Source organism: Eimeria mitis, genomic scaffold (genome assembly GCF_000499745.2).
Source record: "Eimeria mitis Houghton genomic scaffold, Emh_scaff867, whole genome shotgun sequence".
Classification (NCBI taxonomy): Eukaryota; Apicomplexa; class Conoidasida; order Eucoccidiorida; family Eimeriidae; genus Eimeria; species Eimeria mitis.
This window is the reverse complement of record NW_013576386.1, coordinates 3,435-3,896: the sequence shown is the minus strand read 5'-3', so window position 1 is coordinate 3,896 and position 462 is coordinate 3,435. Positions and strand designations below refer to the sequence as shown.

Here is a 462-nt window from a genome sequence, read left to right as displayed (position 1 = left end):
GCTGCAGCGGCAGCAGCAGCCGCTGCTGCGCGCTGCCGCCGAAAGCAACAGCACATGTTGCATGCAGATGCAGGGAGCAGCCAGGGTAGCTGCATGGGGCTGGATATCCCCCGCTGCTGCTGCTGCTGCTGCTGCTGTTGCTGCTGCTGCTGTTGCTGCTGCTGCTGCTGCTGCGCCCGCAGAGGCAGCAGCAGAAGCCGCGGCAGCAAGCCAGCAGCAGCGCCTCTTCTATATTTCGTGTGTATCTGCTGCTGCATCCATTCGCTGCTGATGCTGCTGCTGCTGCTGCTGCTGTTGCTGCTGCAGCTGTTGTTGTCGTTGCTGCTGCTGCTGAGGCGGGACCCGCAGCAGCAGCCTCATCATCATCGTTTGCTGCTGCTGCTGCTGCTGCTGCTATGTTTGAATACTGCATGCAGCCCCAGTGCACCAGATGGCCGCTGCTGCTGCTGCTGCTGCTGTTGC

The 462-nt window shown here is 62.1% G+C and overlaps 1 protein-coding gene across 1 annotated transcript in view; it reads right to left on the bottom strand.

Annotated features, from left to right (window-relative positions):
• EMH_0024090 (uncharacterized protein) overlaps window positions 1-462 on the bottom strand; it is a gene marked incomplete at both ends in the record, with an annotated part of 9,151 nt that overhangs the window by 7,646 nt on the left and 1,043 nt on the right. The window contains one exon of the mRNA XM_013502250.1: window positions 428-462. Coding sequence (XP_013357704.1) covers window positions 428-462 — 35 coding nt within the window. The remainder of the gene's footprint in view (window positions 1-427) is intronic.